The 20,445-nt window shown below is 51.3% G+C and overlaps 1 protein-coding gene across 4 annotated transcripts in view; it reads left to right on the top strand.

Moving 5' to 3' along the window:
- Nucleotides 1-13,632, top strand: part of IGF2BP1 (insulin like growth factor 2 mRNA binding protein 1) — a gene marked incomplete at both ends in the record, with an annotated part of 38,015 nt that extends 24,383 nt beyond the window's left edge. Inside the window, 13 exons of one of the 4 annotated variants that reach the window (XM_082679299.1) lie at nt 98-146; nt 665-716; nt 4,127-4,190; nt 5,476-5,757; nt 6,516-6,650; nt 7,358-7,480; nt 8,256-8,391; nt 9,240-9,362; nt 9,711-9,830; nt 10,536-10,610; nt 11,349-11,480; nt 11,746-11,859; nt 13,540-13,632. In XM_082679299.1, the coding sequence (XP_082535425.1) occupies nt 98-146; nt 665-716; nt 4,127-4,190; nt 5,476-5,757; nt 6,516-6,650; nt 7,358-7,480; nt 8,256-8,391; nt 9,240-9,362; nt 9,711-9,830; nt 10,536-10,610; nt 11,349-11,480; nt 11,746-11,859; nt 13,540-13,632 (1,498 nt within the window). The remainder of the gene's footprint in view (nt 1-97; nt 147-664; nt 717-4,126; nt 4,191-5,475; nt 5,758-6,515; nt 6,651-7,357; nt 7,481-8,255; nt 8,392-9,239; nt 9,363-9,710; nt 9,831-10,535; nt 10,611-11,348; nt 11,481-11,745; nt 11,860-13,539) is intronic. The other 3 variants (XM_082679300.1, XM_082679301.1, XM_082679302.1) reach the window with 3 other exon arrangements.
- Between the last annotated feature and the right edge of the window lie 6,813 nt (nt 13,633-20,445).

Here is a 20,445-nt window from a genome sequence, read left to right on the forward strand (position 1 = left end):
TTAGGAAGATGGACTGGAACAGGACTGAAAAATGCAAAAGGTCACAGGCGCCTAAAGTATCCAGAGCTGTCACTGATGCTGTTCTCTCTAATTTCAGGAGTCGAAAAATACAGATCCGAAATATTCCACCCCAGCTTCGATGGGAAGTAAGTGACTGGGGGAAACTGTCAGTGGCACTGGGAAAGAAGTCTGGGTCAGCCTGAGCTGGCAGAGATGACTGGGAGGTGTCCTGGGGGTTTGGGGCTAGGCCAGAGAAGCTGGAGCTGAGGGGAGGCCGGTTGGATCGCATCCTTAACCTAAGACTTCCAGTATTAGTCCTTTGGGCAGTCCCTACCGTGAGAGGCATTAGGGAGGTGGGAAGGGTATCCCGTGAACCCCAAACTTAGTGATGACAGAGGATCAGCTAGGGACTCAGGTGGCACAGGTCTGCTTCCAAAAAGGCCCTTAAATGCCTTTTTGAGCTCAAGTACATTCTGTGAAGACACCCCGACGGATTGCCGTCAGCATTAGTACCTGAGAAAGGGCAAACTGAGCAGGTGACGTGCTCAATCCCCACCAAAGGCTCTGCCTGTACCCCGATGCTTTGGGGTGAGGAGTGTGTAGTGATGCTTTGTGAGTTCCTGGGATGCCCAGAGCAGCCGTATTCCCTTCTCCCTGCTCCCAGGTACTGGACAGCTTGCTGGCTCAGTATGGGACAGTGGAGAACTGCGAGCAAGGTAAGAGTGGGCAGAGGAGTGGGGCGGTGGGGTAGGGGTGGGTGTTGGAGTTGGGGGCGGGGGCGTGGGTGAGGAAGAGGGGCAGACGGCCAAAGGTGTGGAGGGAGGTACGCTGGGGTGGGGGCTGGGACATGGAGTTCCAGCTTCAGCTCTGCTGCTTCTCCGGGACAGGTTTCTCCTCTGTTTAATGAGAGACTCAACAAAGTCACTCATTCCAAGCACGGGGTCCCCAGGCTCCTGGGGTCAACCAAGGTAGCAATACACGTCCCAAGATTTTAGGAATAGATTAAGAATGGAAACTGCGCATGCGCCTTGAGCAAATCTGTAGCCCTTTTGCTTGAAAAGCTTCACAATTCTTTGTTTTTGTCTGGAATAATCAATGGGTTGTCTTTTTTTTTTTTTTTTTTTTGTAGAACCTCTGATTGTGAGCTACATGTCTTTGGTCAGTTAAAAAAAATAGCAGGATTTTTGTACATATTGATAGCGGGCAGGCAACATCTTTCAAGAGTGCAGAAGAACTTATTTTTATTATTAAGTTCTTTTTATCACTTCTCTTTCAAGAAGGAGAAATAATAAAAAAGAATTCTAGATCATAAGAAGTTGGGTACGAGTTTTGAATTTATTGCTTAAGGTTATAAATTATTTTAATTTATTTATTCTAGATCATAGAAAGTTTGGTACGATTTTTGAATTTATTGCTTAAGGTTATAAATTATTTGCAGAGAAAATAAGCTAAAATAAAATGTGGAGTGATTTGGGTTGGACATAAAGCAGAGCTTGGTCGTTAGGTAGACAAAGTAGTTTGAGTTTGCAGACCTTTAAGAAACCTAGACAAGACTCAAGTATTCATCTCCAAATTCTTTGTGGAAAGGGGCAAGCTGTAAATCATTATAAACGATTAAAATACTTGCCTGCATAAAGGTATGAAGTGCTGAATCCATCAGACAGGTTCTCTCCTGCTGACCCCGAAGCTTGCCTTTTATCATAAACACCAGGACACAACTGGAAGCGCTGATAACCATCACCCAGTCCTGCTTACAGCTTAGACTGATGACTCCGTTACTCCTGGACAAAGAGACAGCAATGGCTTGGGAGCACATTGGAGAGCCTCACTGGGGGCGCCCAACAGGAGTCACCGCTGGTTAAGAGGCTCACCAGGGAGCTATAACATACCGAATCCGGGGGCAATACCTGCTACCTGGAGAGAACAGAATGGGAAGTGTTTGATTTTGTAAAAATTAAGTCTTCTAGGCTGCTCAGATGCCACTTTTTAGTTAATTAATTTTTGGCTGCGTTGGGTCTTCGTTGCTGCGCACGGGCTTTCTCTAGTTGCGGTGCGCGGGCTTGTCATTGCAGTGGTTTCTCTTGTTGCAGAGCACGGGCTCTAGGTGCGCGAGCTTCAGTAGTTGTGGCACATGGGCTCAGTAGTTGTGGCTCGCGGGCTCTAGAGTGCAGGCTCAGTAGCTGTGGCGCATGGGCTTGGTTGCTTCGCGGCACGTGGGATCTTCCCGGACCAGGGCTCGAACCCGTATCCCCTGCCTTGGCAGGTGGATTCTTAACCACTGCGCCACCAGGGAAGTCCCATCAGATGCCACTTTCTAAGCAAAGTCCTCTCTGTCCACCCTTTTACTTTTTTTCAGGGAGAGAATGACTTTATTATTATTATTTTTAATTGAAGTATAGTTGATTTATAATGTATTAGTTTCAGTTGTACAGCATAGTGATTCAGTATTTTTAAAGATTATACTCCATTCAGAGTCATTGCAAGATAATGTCTATAATTCCCTGTGCAATATATTTTTCTCAATTGTCTATTTTATTTAAAAATTTTTTTTGGCCACACTGCGCGGTTTGTGAGATCTTAGTTCCCTGACCAGGGATCCAACCTGGGCCAATGGCAGTGAAAGCGCAGAGTCCCTACCACTGGACCGCCAGGGAATTCCCATCACTTGTCTAATTTTATACATAGTAGTTTGTATCTGTCAATCCCATACCCCCCCACCCTTAAGGTTCTCCCCCTTCCTCTTGGGTAACGGCTAGTTTGCCTTCTGTCTGAGTGTCTGTTTTGCACATACATTCATTTGGATTTTTTAGATTCCGCATATAGGTGATAGCACACTATTTGTCTTTCTTTGATATTTCACTAAGCATAATGTTCTCTAGGTCCATCCACGTTCCTGCAAATGGCAGAATTCCATTCTTTTTTATGGCTGTGTAATAGTCCTTTGTCTCACCGTCTTTTACATTTATTTGTTTGTTTATGGCTGCGTTGGGTCTTCGTTGCTGCGTGCGGGCTTTCTCTAGTTGTGGCGAGTGGGGGCTACTCTTCGTTGCGGTGCGTGGGCTTCTCATTGCAGTGGCTTCTCTTGTGGCAGAGCACAGGATCTAGGTGCGCGGGCTTCAGTAGTTGTGGCACGTGGGCTCAGTAGTTGTGGCTCACGGGCTCTAGAGCTCAGGCTCGGTAGTTGTGGCGCACGGGCTTAGCTGCTTCGCGGCATGTGGGATCTTCCCGGACCAGGGCTCGAACCCGTGTCCCCTACATTGGCCAGGCACATCCTCAACCACTGAGCCACCAGGGAGGTCTCTGGTAGATTATTCTTTCAGAATATTCCTCTCCACTGAGGTGGGAGAGCTGTACCGCTGAGGTCAGAAGGGCTGAGAGTGGTCTGCGTTGCAGTTTTGTGGCTAAGTGCTTTCAGTGTCCTCGGGCGGCGGCTTGATTTTTTTGATCCAAGTCCTCCATGCCAGGGGCTAAGCAGGCCTAGGTGACCCATAATCACAAGACGAGGCATAAGCGGTTAATTTTATCAGTCCCAAAAGGGGGAAGAGTATGTGCCCAGATCGCCTGGAATTCTAATGTCCAACCCAGGTCCACTCCCACGTCCTTCCCCCCCGGGCTCCATGGCAGCCACCCTTGTCAGCTCATTCAGCCAGGTCATGATACACCTACATTTGATCAGTATATCTTTGAGGATACTCTAAAATGCTTTTGGGTGTTTCCCCAAATCTCTTCAGCCATGTCCTTGCAGACCATTTCTTGGTCCAGTCTCACTAGGTGTGTGATTTTAACTAGTTAAAAAAACTAGGGGTGTGTGTGTGTGTGTGTGTGTGCGCGCGTGTGTGTGTCTTTTCTCCCTGCTGCATAACTGCTGAATGTGTTGACTGCACACCCTTGTGTATTCCTGTCTCTCTTGAGGGCTGGTAGGGGAATCAAAGGAAGGCACGTAAAGTCTAATTTGAATTTTCCAGGAGTTGTGGTGAACGTGGTCTATAGGGGAAAGGCTTCATCATTCAAGTATTTCCTTCCTGATCGCGTAACCATCAAAGATGAGCTTTCTACAATGTTTACACCATTGGTGCCGTCTCCAGATCTCGCTGCTCTAACCTTGACCTCTGTTTTGCTTCCCCAGTGAACACCGAGAGTGAGACAGCAGTGGTGAATGTCACCTATTCCAACCGCGAGCAGACCAGGCAGTGAGTGGACCCAAAAGTGGGGCAAAGGAGGGTCTTTGTGAGTGGTGGGAGTCAGGTGCCCCTGCTTGGGCAGGGATGGGGTCCAGGTGGGCACGAGTCCACACCTAGCCTCTGATTTTGTGGCAACCAAATCCAGACTCTTGTCTTTTGGTTCAGGAATCTCAGGTTCAGAAACCTCACCAGGATTGATAGCAAATACTTTGAAGGGAGGGACCCAAAGATCTCCCGGGGAAGGTGGGACATCCTTTTTAGGACAAGATACTGGCTTTTAATAGGTCTCTGGTTGCGGGAGAACCCATGGGGTCCTTTGCTGTGTTGATGGCGCCATCTAGTGGTGATGAGGAGGAACTAAGACCTAAAGGGTTTGTTATGATGTGGCGGAGGCAGACATTTTATCTCGGGGATTGCCTTGAGTCCCATCACACCCACAGTTTCTGGCTCCTTAGCCTGTTTGGTTGAGTCACACTTCTCCACCCACTGGTACTGACAGACTTGTATACTTTGTGTACTCATTTTTGCTCACTTACAGGCCATTTTGCTTTTGATGGCTTTCTTGTCCCTTCAGCATGTTGCCTCTATCATATTTGTTTCCTCCAACCTAGTGTCAAATCCACCCACTTTCTCAAGCCATTCAGTTTTCTTTTAGATGCCTGCTGGACTCAGAATTTTCTGGAGGTCCCTGTGGCTGATCTATGGGCCTTGACCTGGCTTTAAGTCAACACTTGCTTCCTTCCTACTGCGTATTGTTGCCTTGTTAACATTTCTAACCAGCATCAGCCTTGGGAATGCACGGCGCTTGCCCCCTCCCTCCAGTGTTCATCAGTCCCGCTTTTCAGACATTCCAGACAGACTTAAACTCCTGCAAGCCATTCTGTCTCCACCTCTTCTGTTTCCATGGAGTTTGCTTAAACATGGACAGTATCATTCTCAAGAGGTGACACAACAAACCTTGTTCTGGCATGTTTTATTTATTATTCACGTATCGCGAATCACATGTGGTTCTCCTGTGAATCCTATGTGATAGGTAGCTCTGGTCGAAATTCCCAAGCCAGTTCCAGAATTCAGTGGAGATAACTTATTTGTGTTATGCTACCTTACTTGATGTCTTATGCTACTTAGACTGGAAGCTTCTCTAAGGTGGAGGTGGGAGTGGTGCACAGGTGGTCATCTCCCTTTCTTCTGGCATGTTCCGCGTTGTAACCCAGCTGAGTGCTGTACACCTGGAGGGCATTGGGTGTGATTGGCATGGATTGGAGTGACCAGTAGATTCTCCCTCTGTCCTCAGAGCCATCATGAAGCTGAACGGCCACCAGCTGGAGAACCACGCCTTGAAGGTCTCCTACATCCCTGATGAGCAGATAGCACAGGGTCCCGAGAACGGGCGCCGAGGCGGCTTTGGCTCTCGGGGTCAGCCCCGCCAGGGCTCTCCTGTGGCAGCGGGAGCCCCAGCCAAGCAACAGCAAGTGGACATCCCCCTGCGGCTCCTTGTGCCCACCCAGTACGTGGGCGCCATCATTGGCAAGGAGGGCGCTACCATCCGCAACATCACGAAACAGACCCAGTCCAAGTGAGTCTTGGCTGCAGGGGAAGGGGAGGTGGGGCCAGGGAACAGTGGCTGGCGCCCAGGAGGCGAAGCCTCTCCTGGAAGCACGCTGAGGGTCCTCAACTCAACTTAACCTCTTAGGAAACGTTGGGGAGGTAGAAGAAGCCTGGGGGGTGCCATCTGGTGGCAGTGGCTGGGCCACACACTTTCGTTAGTAAGAAGGGTTTGTTTCTTGTAGAAAGTCTCACCGAGCAAACCTAGTCTCGGTAAGGCGGCCACTCCTTAGTGCTCTGTGATTTCAGCACCGCTTACTGGCGGCAGCAGGAGGAGGCCCGTCAGGGACCTTAGTAAGAGGTCACAGTTCTGACCCATCTCCCATTCCACCACAGCCACCCCCCTTCGCTGATCTTTGTAGCTGATCGTCGTGTGTTCTGTGGAAAGAGAACAGGTCACGTCGTGTCCTTATTCATGATGCATCCTTTTATTATTTACTTTTAATTTGGGACAGCGTGCCTTCTCTTTATAGTTCTCTCAAGGGGGAAATCCAGAATTCAAGGGGAAATGCAGCTTCAGAGCTGAGGACTGTTGATCCCCCAACCCTGTATTCCCATGATAGATGCCACCATTCTCAGCCACCACCTCCTGGCTGGGACAGAATCCACAGCAACAGGCTGGCCCTTTTCTCTGCCCATTTCAGCTCTGCACTTGGCCTTGTTCCAAAAGGAGCCGGACTGTAGCTTCGGCTGAGGGTTAGCTAACGTCCGTGTGCTTGTGGCCCTCAGGATCGACGTGCACAGGAAGGAGAACGCAGGCGCTGCCGAGAAGGCCATCAGCGTGCACTCGACCCCCGAGGGCTGCTCCTCTGCCTGTAAGATGATCTTGGAGATTATGCACAAGGAGGCAAAGGACACCAAAACGTAAGGCTTCAGCTTCTGGGCACATGGGGACTGCCACCTCCTCGACTATAACACAGACTTTTTTTTTTTTTTTTGCGGTACACGGGCCTCTCACTGCCGCGGCCTCTCCCGTTGCGGAGCACAGGCTCCGGACGCACAGGCTCAGCGGCCATGGCTCACGGGCCCAGCCGCTCCGCGGCATGTGGGATCTTCCCGGACCGGGGCACGAACCCGTGTCCCCCGCATCGGCTGGCGGACTCTCAACTACTGAGCCACCAGGGAAGCCCTAACGCAGACTTTTTAAAAGCAAGAATAGAGACAGATAGGAGACACAGAAATTGTACGAAAGGATAAAAGCTGAGAAAATGAATCCTCCATGTAAATAACACCTTGTGTATCCTAGCAACGCTGTGCCCTCACAGGTGTGTGCACGTGTGTGTATGTGCGTGTATTTTAGCACAAATAGGACATAATGAACACGCTGTCCTATAGTTCTCTTCTTTCCATCTATAAAACCATCACCACAGTTAGGATAAGGAACATACCCATCACCCTTATTGACCTTGTGCCCTTGGCCACCCATCCCTGCTTCCCACTTCTCTCCCTAAACAACCACTGATCTGCTGGTTTTCTTTGAAAACGTAATTTTGTCTTGGGGTTACCTTGGAAACCCCTCGTCTGCGGTGGCCCACCATCTAAGAAGCTCTTGTCCCTCGCTTCTTCCCAAGGGCTGACGAGGTTCCCCTGAAGATCCTGGCCCATAATAATTTCGTGGGGCGTCTCATTGGCAAGGAGGGGCGCAACCTGAAGAAGGTGGAGCAGGACACAGAGACGAAAATCACCATCTCTTCGTAAGGCACTCTCTCATTTCCCTCTACGAGTGGGATGCCTGGGCACCTGGGGTGGCAGTATCTCATCGCTGAGCCTTAATATCTGCCCCTTAAGTTGGATGCAGTTTCTGCTTGTTGAAGAAGAAGAATCAAAGCAGCGGTAAAGAGCGTTTATCCGTAAGGGCTGGAGCGTTTATTCTAGCGCCCGTCACCGCTCTGGGCTGCTGTTAGCCTGCTGCCTCTTCAGTCCTTTGCTGCCACATCCTGTCTCTCTTGCTCTGCATCTGGAGGAGAGAACCTGTGGCCAGGAGCCAGGGCTTTGGGGTTTCGGGAGCATTTGCCAGGCCATGGGATGTGGACAGACCCAGATCCTTTTCTGAGCCCTGAGCACCTGCTGTGCGTGGTGGTTTGCCTCACTGCGGGGGGAACCAAAGTCATGCAGCTGGACTGGCAACTCCGTGAGCACTGTGCCTCTTGATGTCGTCAGAGACTTACCCGTGGGCAAAGTAACTGCTCTGTTCCTGAGGGCACAGGAAGTGGAGTGCTCAGCACCATTGGGGACCAGCTTCCAGTTATGAGCATCCTCCTTGCCCTACCAGTCTGCTCTGAGTATCCTCACCTCCCTGTGCGGAATCCTTGCCCCGGTTACAAACCGAAGGCCAGAAGCAGAGAGCTATTTGCCCAAAACTAAACAGCCTGCAGAAATGGCATCGTTGTGTCTCGGCCCCAGCCAGGAACTGTGTCCCGGTCCTGGCCTGTCAGTGGAAGGTTGACACTGCTCTGCTCCCCGCCCCAGGCTACAGGACCTCACCCTCTATAACCCCGAGAGGACCATCACCGTGAAGGGCGCCATCGAGAACTGCTGCCGGGCCGAGCAGGAGATCATGAAGAAAGTTCGGGAAGCCTATGAGAATGACGTGGCTGCCATGAGTGTGAGTGTCGGGTGCCTCTGCTTGCCCTTCTGTGAGCCTGAGCCATGGCAGAAGTGGGTCTCCAGTGAGGTGGGCATTCACAGGCTGGGGGGCCTTTGTGGTACGCGGGCCTCTCACTGTTGTGGCCTCTCCCGTTGCGGAGCGCAGGCTCAGCGGCCATGGCTCACGGGCGCAGCCGCTCCGCGGCACGTGGGATCCTCCCGGACCGGGGCACGAACCCGCGTCCCCTGCATCGGCAGGCGGACTCTCAGCCACTGCGCCACCAGGGAAGCCCGGGCCTTGGAGCTTTTGCTTTGCTTTTTGGACCTCGATTCATCAGAATCCTTTTTAAATTAAATTAGTAGGGATTCTTCATTTGATTCCTGGGGTGCAAGTGGGAGTCCAGTCTTGGGCTTTGAGGTCTGTGATCCTCCTGTAAAGTTTGTGTTTACGTGCACTTTAGTGGGGAGAGGGTCCATAATTTTCATCTGGTTTTTAAAGGGGAGTGAGGATGTGGGGCACGTGACCAAAAAGGTGAGTCCTGAAAGTCAGAGATGTGTCTCTTCCTTGTCATCGGCTGAGTCCGACGTATGTCTCTGTCAGAGCGCTGTAAACTACTAGAGAGGAAGGACGTCTGAGGGTCTAACGCTGGGCCTTCTCCTCAGAGCTGCCGGTTCTTAGTCCAGCGAGAACCCTCGGTGTACATGTGAGTGTGTGTAAAAACCAGAAGGGCAGGCAGGTTTGGGGCAAAAGCACGTCATTCCGCTGTTGAGGCCCACTCACCCTCTTGTTCAGCCGGGGCCACGTACAAGGGCCACCAGGTCCTGTCAGAATGAGCCGACCTCTCTCTCTTCACCTTCCTTCCCCAGCTGCAGTCTCACCTCATCCCCGGCCTGAACTTGGCTGCTGTAGGCCTTTTTCCAGCCTCCTCCAGTGCAGTCCCACCACCTCCCAGCAGCGTCACCGGAGCTGCCCCCTACAGCTCCTTTATGGTAGGTGCAGGGTCTTATTACAGGGGACCATGCGGCTGCAGGGTCCAACTCTGTGGCAGCCTGACGCTTGGGGATTTGCGGGGAGAGGGAAGGGCTCCCAGCCACTGGCGCCAACCCTCTGGAGCACCAGCCCTGTGCACGGCAGCCTCAGATGCTGGCAGCACTCTTCCTGTTTGTCTGGCCCGGCTTCTTCCCTTTGTCCCTGCTGCAAAGAGCTACAGAGCACGTAGCCCAGGGTGGCCGCTGGGTGCCCGCACCCTTCCCTCCTCGAGGATGCAGGGCAGGGCCACGGAGGGCTTCCGGGCTGTGTCCACTGACCTGCGTTAATAACACGTCCTGTCTTGGCAGCAGGCTCCAGAGCAGGAGGTGGTGCAGGTGTTCATTCCTGCCCAGGCAGTGGGCGCCATCATCGGCAAGAAGGGGCAGCACATCAAACAGCTCTCCCGTTTCGCCAGCGCTTCCATCAAGGTGACCTGCCCTGTCTCCTTCCGGTGCCCGGGCTGGGAGAGCGCTCTGCTCCCATCACCCTCCGCTTTTGTTCTCAGACGCCCCGTCTGCCCAGCGTTGGGCAGACGCTTTGCTTTTGACCTCGCTTAGTCCTCCGGGGGATGCCTTCCAGGCTCCTGGGCTTTCAGGCTAAGGGAGGAGGTGGTATTGTAGCACAGAAGAGAACTTCAGTTCAGACAAGACCGACCGGGTTCAGATCGCAGCTTCTGAGCTCAGGTCCTGAGCCTTGGATTCCTCGTCAGTACAGTAGGGATGATGATACTCTGAGGCGATGCAGCCAAAGCCCCTGGCTCAGTGCCTGGTGCCCAGTGGTTGCTCAGTAAATGTTAGCCGTCTTTCCACCTTCCCTGGCCATGGAGAACCTGTCACAGTGAACAGATGTTTTGTTAAATTTCTGTGCCCCTCCCTCTTGGCAGGACTCTGCTGAAACCTGCTGGGGAGTGGGGGAGATGGGGTGTGGGCGGGGCACCCCAACTTAGAATACGTCAAGAAACGAACGCACCCACGCCCTCATATAAGAGTTCTGATGCAGGCGCAATAGCCTTGGGGTTCGGGGTCTCTGTTCTCCCCTCCCCTGGCCGTCCCAGGTGGGGAGTGGAAGCAGGGTGGTAGGGGTCTGGAGGAGGTGGAGGTAGAGGGCACCTCTGACGGGCGTTTGCTTTGTAGATTGCTCCTCCTGAAACTCCGGACTCCAAACTTCGTATGGTCATCATCACTGGACCCCCAGAGGCCCAATTCAAGGTTCCGATCTTTATTGTCTTTCCAAGTAGGACCCAGAGGAGTCGAGTTTGGATGGGGGCGCAAATCTGCGTCCTGTTTTTAAGCTTCCCTGCAAAACAGGGCTGCAAGGCTGCTCTCAAATTGCCGTCAGGCGGGAACTCTGTTGCTCTCCCTCTTTGCCTCCTGAGAGTGAATAGGCACGTGGGAAAGAAGGCAGTCCGAGGGCTTCTTCCTCGCCCTCTGCCTTCGTGACTAAGGAAGGCCCTTCTCTCCTTTATGTCCCTATGACGTGCCGAGGTTCTCGAACTTCCGGGCAGACAGTCGAAGAGCTGATAGCTTATTCTGACCTAGGGAGGGGTGGAGAGCGGGGACAGCTCTCTAGACTGTGTGGAGTGACCAAGAGCCCGCCCTCTGAGTGGGTGACTTCCACCAGCTGCCACTCAGGGCCTTGACTTGCCAGCCACAGCTTGTCCAAGTCCGCGCAAGCATCCCAGACCCCATAGGTCTGGTTTGTAGCTCAGGTGCTGTGTTCCTCTGGGGAGCTACGTACTCATACTCAGTTACTCTGCCCGGGCTCCCCAGTGTTACAAGTGAGCAGGTCAGTCCTGTGCACCTTTTGTTATCACCTGGCCTAGATGGTGACCCACCCCGAGCGGGCGTGGGCCTGTGGGCCGGAGGAGGAAGGGGTGGGGCTTGGGGAGCTTCCCTTTCGTCATATTCATGTGGCCCGCTGACACAACAATGACCTCCTCTTCTCAGGCTCAGGGAAGAATTTATGGAAAACTCAAGGAGGAGAACTTCTTTGGTCCCAAGGAGGAAGTAAAGCTGGAGACCCACATCCGGGTGCCAGCGTCGGCAGCTGGCCGGGTCATTGGCAAAGGTGGCAAAACGGTGAGCCGTGAGGGTCAGGTTGAAAGCTCTGGACACTAGTCCCCAAACCCAACAGCTCTTCCCTGGCCCCCAGCTCCTCCGCCCGGCTCAGCCTGGGTACTCCCGATTTGCCCGTTTACTTGATTCCACTTCCCAAGCCCAGCTCCTGACTCCTCCAGTTTCTAGCTGCTAGTGACCACGCTCTTGAGCCTCCAGTCCCATCCATGTTGGACATGGCAGCACCCTGAGCTCCTCCCTGACCCGTCCTCCCTGCCCCTACCCCCAGGTGAATGAGCTGCAAAATTTGACAGCAGCTGAGGTGGTGGTGCCGAGAGACCAGACCCCTGATGAGAACGACCAGGTCATCGTCAAGATCATTGGGCATTTCTATGCCAGCCAGGTACGTATGTCACTCCCCCATCACGGGAGGGCGGCAGGGCTCCGGGAGCATGACCTCGACAAATCCCGTGCACTCTGCCCGCCTCTGGGCTGGGTCATTCTTTCCTTCCAGGTGTAAGGGTGTGAGATGTAGATGTTCTTTTCCCTCTGAAGGCTGTAGGGACAGTGATTTGACCGTTTTCATAGGTAGTCTACATTATGTAATAACTATGGTGTATCATGTTATACGTTAATAGTCTTCCCTGTCGTCTAACCTTAGTCCTTCTCTTTTGCACTGGATAAGGAGAGAAATGGATCTTATCCACCACCCAGCCTTGTTCATGGAATAACATCCTGGGTTGCCCGTTTGCAGTGCAGTTCCTTCACCTTTCCCAGAACCACTGCTCCGTCCTTGCTTCCAGTTCTTCCACCCTCCTGTTCTCTTCCTGGAACTCACCATCTATCCCTGCACTGCTTCCAGTAAAGCCAGTCAGCAGTGCCCAGCATTGGGACTGACCCCAGAGTCTAGAAAGGAGGGCAGGTATCGGGTTCAAATTATAGGATGATTGGAAGCTAGTGGGGTTTTCCTAAAACCCCTTAGTGTTGGAGCTAGAAGGGGTGTGGAGACTACTGGATACGGTCCCTTCCACTCACAGAGGATAAGCACGTCACATCAGGCTTGTGGCCCACCTGAGGCTGCTCACGCAGTCAAGGGCAAGACAGGAACCCAGACCCCAGCGTAGCGTGACAACTTTCTCTGACAGCCCTTTGGGAGCCATTAATAGCCACAGAAATATTTAAGATTTGTGGGTTCTGCTGCTACACCAAGCATTCTATGTGGTCTCTATTAACTCGTGTAACCCTCATAACAACCTCATCGTACAAGTGAGGAATGTGAGATTTAAATGATGTATCCAGGGATGCAGAGAGCCAGGGTGTATTAAATACCAAAGTGGTGACATTTTTCATTGGTTAAAATGAGAACTCAGTGAAAAACTAGTAAAACATCAAGCACAGGGCTGACAGAGTAAGAATTAATGTGTAAATATCGACTCCACATTCTTTCCCCAACCTAGACCAACTTTCTCTTCAACCGAGAAGTCAAGCACTCAGTTTATGGAAAGGAGACATTCTGGTAAATTTCTGTCAAGAGAATCACGTTCTACAGTTGACTTCCCTTAGACAACTCTGTTCATAGGGAAGACACGTTTAAGAAGGAGAGAGTAGAGATGCCAGTCCTTCGGTGTTCTGTCCATTTCCACAGTGGGGCTTCTTTCACTGCCTTTTGGTTATCCCAGTTCATCCCCTTTCCTGGGATGTTTACATGCGTAGTGGAGTTGTGATTGGTGACGAGGTCTCCTGCTTTTCGACCTTCTGACGACACATGCTCCTGGAAACTCTGGGAGTTCCCCCTCGAGTTCAGTAACGTGTGTCAACTTGGTCATGTTTTAAATTCTGATGAATGCGTTTATACTACTGTTTATCCTCCCTTCCTCTGTATGAATCCAGTGGGTGCTCAGGGTCTGCTCGGAGGCAAAGAAACTTATGGTCACTCTAATCCTCAGTCTTCTCTTACCTTTCTTACAAGTCCAACATGACCCGTGGTTGCCGCTGGTGTCCAGACCCCGATGGCTTCTCTCCGCACGTAAGGCTGTAACTCCTTGCCTTCGGAGACCCTCACTCTCGTTTGTTCTATCTGCAGATGGCTCAGCGGAAGATACGAGACATCTTGGCCCAAGTCAAACAGCTGCACCAAAAGGGACAGAGTAACCAGGCCCAGGCCCGGAGGAAGTGACCGGCCCCTACCCATCACGTCGGCTCAAGGACAACAGGCCGAAATCGAGAGCACGTTCTCCCCAGCAGGCCTGAGAATGAGCGGGAATCAGGGACACCTGGGCCGGGATGTAGATCAGGTTTGCCCACTTGCTTGAGGAAGTTGTTCCAGTGAGGAACCCTGATCTCTCAGCCCTAAACACCCAACCAATTGGCCCAACACTGCCCACCTCTGAGGGTGTCACCATGGAAATTCTAGCTCAGGGTGCTTTTAAACGTGGATTGTTTAAGTTCTCTAGGTCCCACCGAGAGGGTGGGTCAGACCCCAGTGGGAAGAGAAATAAAATTTCCTTCAGGCTTTTAAAACACACAGAGGGGTGTTTTAATCAACCTCAAAGGATGGTTTACTTCTTGACCCTAAGATCCTTCCAACCTTCTACTTGGTTTATTGATTAAAATACCTCTATTCTTGTGCCCTGACATAGCCTTTTCGTATATTCACGCTGGTTATGTTACCTTTCTGCTACTGGCAAAAGTGAGAACCAATCCATTGCTTTGCTTACGTTATTGACTCGAAGGGAGAAGACACATTGGCATCTGTAGATTAATTCCAATCCCTTCCTAACCAGCCAGTAGGAATGGCAAGGAATGGGGGAGAAATGGGGAGAAAGGTGATTGAACTATACAGTAATCCACGTTTAAAAGGAGTGCCCTTGTGGCTGATTGATTCCAGATCACCACCTTGAAAAATTGGCACAGTTCAAATTTCCCGCTCTGTTGGGGCTTCCCCACTAGGATTCCCGCCCCGTTCATGTCCCTCTAACCATGTAAGTCCCACGTCATGTCCAGGTGCACATGGGTGGTACTGACTGCTCAGCGGGATAGGGGCTGACCACTGTACTGTCCCTGATTCCTATCATTCTCAGGCAGATTTTATATTTTTTTAAAGTCTATTTTAATGATTGGATACGAGCACTGGGAAGGGGACACTAACGCCCCTTGATAAAGTCTCAGTTCCATGGAGGACTTGAGTGGCCCCAAAGGCTGCCACTGTGCCCTCACGCCAGCCCATGTGCTCCCATAAGGGCTGGTTCCCAGAAGCAGGGGTTGCGGGGCACTCCCCCCCACGGCACTGTTCCCTTGGTGGTGGTGGGACGTGGAACCCGACCCTCGGCTCCTGATAAAGCTGAAGTCCATCATTTGGCATCTTTCATGACTGTTCAGTAAATTGGAGAGAAAATTTGCTTCTGTTTCTATCCTAGAGGCCTATTGAACTGATGGCTTCTGCCTCCACGAGTCGTTGGCATGACGTTACGTGTGCCTAAAAAAAAACAAAATTCAAAATACCAGCAACGTTGTGCACAAAGGGGTAAACAAGCTTAATTTATTAATTTTCCAGGCTCAGCAAGATCCCGTTTTCAGTTCAGCCCTTGTGGAAGACTTAGCAGCCATCAGTTAAATGAGGTTAGGCCTCCCCTCCAGACGTACTGACCGTCAGTGCATGTTAGCCAGGTGGTGCACTTTAGCTACCTTGGACAATGCTATCAAGTGTGCTGGGAAGGGAGGAAGGCCTCCCGCATGTGGACGAGCCCATGCTCTGGACTCCCCTCCTTCCGACATTGCAACAACGACAGTAACAACCAGACAACCTTGACATGTGGGCGGAGTCAGTCAGGTAATGCTGTGCGCGAAGTAAACTACCTCAAGGTATGAAGTTACCTCAGCAATTACTTTCCTCTTTGTTCCCCCACCTCTTTTTTTTTAATCTTTTTTTTTTCTTTGCGGCTTGCTGATATTTTATATAAAAAAGAAAAGAAGCAAAAGAGAAGCTGATAGTCTTGAATATTTTATTTTTTTAATGAAAAGAAAAAAAAACGAGAAAGTTATGTTTCATAATTTCTTACAACATGAGCCAGTGTAACCCTTTAGGAACTCTCTATGGAGAACAGGCCCTGTGGGAAAGGCAGCTGGAGCTGCCCCTTGGACGGAGGCTGGGCCGAGTGGGGGAAGGCCCATGCGTGTGAGAGAGCCCAGGGCCAGGCTCTGATCTCCTAAGCCACCAGCCTCTCCCAGGAAAATCCTGCCTGATGAGATTAACAGGCCCAGCAGAACTGTGGCCCCAAGGGCGAAACAACAGCCCCTCCAACGGCCGGCCTGTGGTCTCCCCTCCCCGCTTTGGTTAAAGGGCACCCCAGTTGGTTTTTCCCACCAGTGGTGCTGTTGAGATATTTAAAAATATTGCCTCCGTTTTATCGAGGAGAGAAATAATAACTAAAAAAAGATACCCTTTAAAAAATCTATACTTCTCTGTCTAAAAATATGGGAGCCAAGATTCCATTAGTGGAAGAGACAAAGCCATCCTCTCGCCCTCAGAGAGGTCCACCTGATTTGTTGTTGCAGTGCTTTTCACTTTTTGTTCTTGTTATTTCATTTCAATCCCGTCTTGCTATTCTCGGTCTTTTATCAACAGACCAAGGGGCAAACAGTTAACTGCCCCCTCTGTCTCCCCGTCTTCTTTCGATTGATCTGATGGACTCTTAACCGTGGACCCAAACTTACCAAATTCTTGATTTAGGGTGGTGGGTGGCAAGGAGGGGCAGGGGATTCGGGAATGTGACTGGGGACAGGTTCCTGCCTCATTTGTGTCTTGTCACTCTCTCCCCATGACATTCCTGGATAGCCCCCCAGAACTGTCTACCCCAAAGAGGAGGAGGCAGGAAAGCATTTAGGGATGCTATCAGGCCAGTATAATTAAGCTTCCCACCTGTCCAAACCACAAAAAAAGGGTCTCCCAACTTCTCTTTCTGGCTCTATACGCTTTATTCCAAGATGAAGCAGATAACGTTCAGACGTCGGCCGTTTAGTGATATAAGGTGAATTTCCGGCAGCAAGCATGCTTTGATATCCGGTTCAAACGCTACCATCGGAATAAAATCCCCACAGTACCTGAAATGTGATTGTTGCAGTGTTCAGTTTCCTTGGGATCCGGCTCCCTTCACACCTGAAGCCCACTTCCTTTCCCTTTCGCTGACTCAGCTCCCAGAAGAGACCAGGAGTGTGGCAAGGGACTGTCAGACTTGACCTGGATTAGGCACGGCTGATACTCGCCCAGCAGGAAAATGGTGGAAGTTACGCTACCAGAAAGCAAAGGAATATGGTTTGGTGGTTAAGGTTTAGCAGGATAAAAGGCCTGTCTTGGTGGGTCTGCCTTTGACCTGTAGACGAGGGCTTTGGGCACCTCATGCCCGCCTGCACATCACCTCCATTTCCCCATCCTTGGTGAGATAACAACGTGAAACGCACTTGGGAGGTTTGGTTGATTTGAGAAAAACGACTTTGAAAAAAAAAACAGCTTCTGTGCTCTGATATGTGTGTGAGCTACATATATATTTTGAAGAAAGGACCATCACTTTGGGAAATATTGTTTAATTCTGTGGAACACGTAAAAAACCAAAATGGTTTGATTCCCTGACTTTGAAGCTGCATCTGACAGTGACACCCAGTGGCTTGAAACCCCTCGAGGGTCTGCTTGCCTTTTGCAGTTTGGGTTGTGGACTTGGCTCTTAGGGAGGGGTCTGGGGAGGAGAGAGCTGTTTTTAGGGACAGGGAGTTTCATCACCTTCTCTTTCCTCCCCTTCACCTGGTCCTTCTCAGTCTTTTTCCCTTTACCCTGAGCTCTCCACTTCTGGGGGGCGGTTGGGGGCTGTTAAGTTATGCCTCACGATTGGCAGAAAAGACCCTGTGTAAAACCCAGAGAACACTGGAGGGGAACACTCCAGTTGGTTCTGTGTGTCCGTTTTCCTCTGTGCCAAAGACAGACAGACAGAGGCTGAGAGACGCCATTTCTGAATCGAAGCAATAACCATCTTTTGACGTAGACCTGGGCTGTCTGAGTGGGGGAGGGCTCCCGGACGCAGCGTGGGCTTGGAGACCCGCCCCTTCCCTTCTGAGGCTCCTGGGGGATTGGGGGCGGTACGTGCCAGGGGGCGGGGAGCTGAGAAGGGGGTCCGATGGCTCCTGGTTGCACTTTGGAGAAGGAGGGGAAGTTCGGGGCTCCTCCGAGTGGGGCTGTGCTCTGTCCCCTGACCCCACTGCAGAGGCAGCACTGCGAGTTCTCTTCAGGCCTGGCAGACTGGCAACGAGGAGGGGCCTCAGTTAGCTCTCAAGGGTGCCTTCCCCTCCTCCCACCCCAGACGTACCCTCTGCCAAACTGGGAACAGCAGTACTACATAACTACCTCACAGAGCCCCAGAGGGACTGCCCGAGCTTCTGCCTCCAGTCCAGCCTTCCCTCCTCCTCCTGGCTCAGGGGTGGGGAGTCCCCTTTCCCCCCTGAAGTGTTGGTGGGGAGATCCTAGTGGCTTTTGACGTTCAGACCCTGCCAACTTTTGCCTATTTGTTGAAAACTGGTAGGAGGAAAACAGCACAGCCTGCCACCGTAGCTGCAGGAAGCTAGGAGAATCCTCGATGCCAGGGGACATAAAGCCATTTCCTCTCCAAACTCTTGGTGATTTAGATGCAGGACTTTTCTCTTGTGTTCAGACTTAGAGGAACACCAGCTAAAAACTTCAGTTTCTTTCCTTTGGATACATAAGGCTTCTCTGTCGGGGTACAGAACAGGGAGGGGGCCTCATGACCGAAGGTGGATTTAGAGGGTGAGGGCGGGAGCCCCAGCCCTGGCCCTCGGCCCCGTGCAGCTCCTTGGGGGCACCATTCCTGGTGCCGTAGTCTGGTTGCATCTGGATGGACAAGACAAAAGAAAGAATTTCCTTCCTTAAATGAAATAGCAGGAACCTCCTCGGGGCATGTGTTCTGAGTAACCACAGGTGACGGATGCTAGGAGTATAAACGCACTAACTACCTCAATCCTCACAGAAAGATTAGAACCAAGGGCTGGGACTGGCGAGTAAGGGTTTGGATCCCAGTCAGGAGGAGTGAGCTGAGGCTTGTGCCACAGAAGGTTTGTCCTTGAGGAACAGGCATGCCTGCTAGATACTCATCGGTTGGGTTGGGAGGACTGGCCATTAGGCCCCCCTCTCTGCCTTCCTTGCCCCCGGGGTCCTATGCTTCACCTTGTTCCCCTCAGCCTGTCCCTCCCTCACCTGCTGTATCTTATTGGACCAGAGGGTGAGGAGAGGACTTGCCTCCTCTCTTCCTGCAGAGGGGGCTGCCTGGAGGTGAGATGTGGGGCTCAGCCTGGAACCCGCTACTCAGCCCCAAAGCCAGGAAGCCTGGGGAAGCCGGAGCTAAGACCTCTTCAACAGGGTTTCTTGGAGATGTTCCACCTCCTCTGTACCCCTTCCCAGTCTTCACAGGGACGGTTGGCTCTAGAAGGACAGGTGGTGCAGGACCCCTTATCCTGAGAGTCCGAGGGCCTGGTCCTCTGGTCACTCAGGAGTCTTTGTAGTCGGGGAGTTCCACTGGGCGATCCCAGCCCCTCCCCACCCTCTAATGGACCTCCTCATAGAAGCCCCATTTCACTTTTGTTTTATCTACCTCTTAGCAAGACAATAGAGATAAATTAGGTAGTGGCAACTCCACTTGCTTAGATTAGGGGGGGAAAAAGATTTCTTTTTCCAAAGGAAAAGAAAAATATTACCTTAAAAATACTTTCCAAAAAATTAAAAAAAAAATACAAAAAAACCAAAAAAAAAAAAATTTTAAGAGGGAGACATTTTCCAGTGACTGCTGGAGTGTTTTAATTCCCCAAACTTTTCTCTTTTTTTCCCCCGCAAATAAGTTTCACTCTTCGGCGATTTTCTCCACTTGTTTAAGATGATGTGCTCTTCTAACAGGTTCAGCTTTCACAATCTGCCCCCCGGCTTGCCCCACCCCAGACTCCATTCCTGCCAGTGAGTTCCTACCTGTGCTCTCCCTGTTGCTTCTCAGCCAGGTGACTTCACTCACCCCCACCAAGAACAAAGGCTTGTGTATGTTGGGGTGCGGAAGTCTGGTCTCACCGTTTCAACCTCCGGGGGTTGGGGGAGCACCTGTAACACTTCCATGCAAAGTTTCTGTAACCTGCCGCAGTGCAAAGGTGTTCGAGACGAATTTCAGCCGATAATGAGTTAGCAGGAGGAATAAAAACCCTCTGCCACCGTTTGAGGTCTCCCCCTTTCTCCAGCATCTTGACCCTGGTGCCAGAAACCAGAATAAAAGAGCCCCCTCCCCTGAGGCGAAGTGAATTGGTGTCTGGTCCTGAGACATCACTCATGTGGGAGAGTGAAAAATGTATTTTTATAAATGCGAAACATGGGTGGGGGCTGGAGGGGGGACTCACGCCTGTGATATGTGTAACCGTATTCTGTAACTGCGGCCACTTTGAAAACTGTACTTGGCTGGGAATCTGCCGGCCCGTCGCCACCGGGTTTTGATTGTACCCTTCCTTCCACCCTTTAACCTGCTCTGCGCTTGGTCTGGGGTGGTCTGGGGAGGTGGGGCGGCTGCCTCCGACTCTTGGGGTTTGTTCTTTTGCTGGGTGAGCGCGCTCCCGTTTTCTTTCCTGTGAAGGTTGTTTCAGCTACAAATCACTTCATTCCGCTGTTTCAATTTCAAAATAAAAGGAAACATATTGAAAGCTGTGAACTGTGTCTGTGTTTCAGGGAGGGTTTGGGAGATCTGGTAGCTGAGATGCTCAGACTTCTGGGGGGCTGAGCTCTGGTCTCCAGGGACCAGAGCCACTCAGATGCAAAGTAGGCGGTTTTTCTTATATTTACAGGATAGCAAGAAAGGAGTGGCTTTTAAATGGCCTTGCTCCTAATTTACTTTGCATATTGGAGTAAGGCCTCCACCGTTAAAGAAGATGTTGGATAACGTCTGCAGAGGAGTTGCAGTTG

This window comes from Grampus griseus, assembly GCF_964374135.1.
Source record: "Grampus griseus genome assembly, chromosome: 20".
Taxonomy (NCBI): Eukaryota; Metazoa; Chordata; class Mammalia; order Artiodactyla; family Delphinidae; genus Grampus; species Grampus griseus.